The sequence below is a fragment of the Protomyctophum bolini genome (genome assembly GCF_963924005.1).
Source record: "Protomyctophum bolini genome assembly, chromosome: 4".
Taxonomy (NCBI): domain Eukaryota; kingdom Metazoa; phylum Chordata; class Actinopteri; order Myctophiformes; family Myctophidae; genus Protomyctophum; species Protomyctophum bolini.
The window spans coordinates 9,220,536-9,223,035 of NC_137865.1; the positions used below are offsets into that span (position 1 = coordinate 9,220,536).

General features: G+C 44.8%; 1 protein-coding gene across 3 annotated transcripts in view; it reads right to left on the reverse strand.

Annotated features, from left to right (window-relative positions):
* The window catches only part of LOC308313788 (UPF0606 protein KIAA1549-like), a 70,339-nt gene that overhangs the window by 17,933 nt on the left and 49,906 nt on the right, over window positions 1-2,500 (reverse strand). For all 3 annotated transcript variants that reach the window (XM_080761098.1, XM_080761096.1, XM_080761097.1), the window contains one exon: window positions 1,418-1,542. In XM_080761098.1, coding sequence (XP_080617224.1) covers window positions 1,418-1,542 — 125 coding nt within the window. The remainder of the gene's footprint in view (window positions 1-1,417; window positions 1,543-2,500) is intronic.

The following is a 2,500-nucleotide window of genomic DNA, read 5'->3' on the forward strand; positions in this document are numbered from 1 at the left end:
GACATTCCCAAAGGTTTATAGGTTTCTAGGAGGCACTGTCATCTACAACACTCACACTGTTATAGTGCAGTACCGTGTACGCAAGACTGGTGATTATAAGGAGGATATTTATCAAGAAGACACTACAAAATAAACAGCTGAAATGCAACGTGTTGTGAGCTTGTATTGGCTATTTTTTTGGAATGCGACACCGTCATATGGCAAAGTAGAAATCGGGCTTATCTCTCTCTGTTAGTGTTAACTCCTCTGCTGTCCTCCCCTTCATCATTCCAAGTTCCATTTAATCCACCCGGACTCCATTAAAACTAATAGGCGTAGTGTGAGAAAGCGTCTTGAAATATTGATTCTTAAGGGCTTGATATTTGCTGTGAGTGGTATTGCGTATTACAATAAATATAGGTGGTCTGCAAGTTACAATAACAACGCACTGTGAGCCTTGTGAGCTTGTCCTTACTGGATCAGTGCTCACTTTAAAATATAGTGTTTGTGTTTACACAAACACTCATTGTGGCATTGTGGCATTATGGCATTTAATGTTTGTGTTGGGACAAAATGTGGGTTAAACACACCAACAGCTGGACATAGGAGGGGCTACCGCCCCTCAAAAAGTGTTCACGGCCCACGCATGTTTATTTTAATGATGAATGAATCAAATGTGTACACCTACAAATATTCATCTGTATAATAATAAATAAATAAATTCCAATACCATGGCTTTTTTTACATTAATAATTTATATATCAATGTTATATATTTTAGTCTAGATTTAACATACTTTAAACATATATCATATGTATTATGGTAAAATCTGAAGTGTTTTTGCCTATTATTTGAGGGCCTACTTGCTGTATCGTCACGGCCACACCAGTGGGCCTCGGACTAGGGTTTAATCCCGGGATCCCGGGCCTCTCTCTCTCTCTCTCTCCCCCAATATAATCAGTGTGTTGTGCACTGGCCGTGCTGGCTATTTTATAAAACAAAGCGAGATGATCACATTCTCAACATTCTCTGCAGCGGAGAAGGGGACCCAGCACTGCTCAAAGGGTGAAAGACCATAGCTAATCTATGTGAAAGACATGAGGGCGTTTATTTTTTCACTCCTTAGTGTCACTTTTTCAGAATAGCATAGTAAGCCTATACATTATTAATATTTTAATTTAATAATTGAATTGTAGGCTATATGTTCATATTTCGCATTCTAAATGCATTTTGGTGCATATGCATTTTTTTTCTGAATTAAAATGAGCCAAATCCGGGAAAATATTAAACCCTACCTCGGACCCACTGGTGTTAGTGTTGAGAACCAATGCTTATAAGCCAAACCCCTTCCTCCCCTCCCCAGTCCCCTCCCCCTGTGTGTGTGTGTGTGTGTGTGTGTGTGTGTGTGTGTGTGTGTGTGTTGCCATGGGACACTTGCCAGTTAAAACATTGATGGGCATCTTGCGGCCGCTGGGCGTGGCCACGCCTCTCGAGTTCTCCTCAGCCGCTTCCCGGTCACTGGAGCGGTCGCTGGCCAATGAGTCACCATCTGACGGCGAGATCCTGCCCGGAAGAACACACACACACACACACACACACACAGACACACACACACACACACACACACACACACACACACACACACACACACACACACACACACACACACACACACACACACACACACACACACACACACACACACACACACACACACACACACACACACACACACACACACACACACACACACACACACACACACACACACACACACACACACACACACACACAGGCATGAATACCATACTCTCGCCCCCTGTCTGTTTTCCTGACATGTCTCTCTACACTGTTTTAATAAAGCTCAGAAAAGCCCCCAAAATGATATGTCTAGGGTGACATCCAGGATGATATTATTATATAATTGGTGATTTCCAACACAAGTCCTAGAAACATTGTATCAGATTTATTCATATTCATTTAGTGTTTTGCCTTATTATTCAGGGGCCCACAGGTTGAGAATGACTGATTATAGTGTATGTAGGTTAACTAAGTCTGACAGCTGTGACATGACGACAGGACTGAGGGAATCCGTGGCTGCATCAATAATGGATGTGATGCTGTTGTCAGCACGACGTCCAGCACTGTCCCTGCATCACTGTCCCTGCATCACTGTCCCTGCATCACTGTCCCTGCATCACTGTCCCTGCATCACTGTCCCTGCATCACTGTCCCTGCACTACTGTCCCTGCATCACTGTCCCTGCATCACTGTCCCTGCATCACTGTCCCACTGTCCCTGCATCACTGTCCCTGCATCACTGTCCCTGCATCACTGTCCCTGCACTACTGTCCCTGCATCACTGTCCCACTGTCCCTGCATCACTGTCCCTGCATCACTGTCCCTGCATCACTGTCCCTGCATCACTGTCCCTGCACTACTGTCCCTGCATCACTGTCCCTGCATCACTGTCCCTGCATCACTGTCCCACTGTCCCTGCATCACTGTCCCTGCATCACTG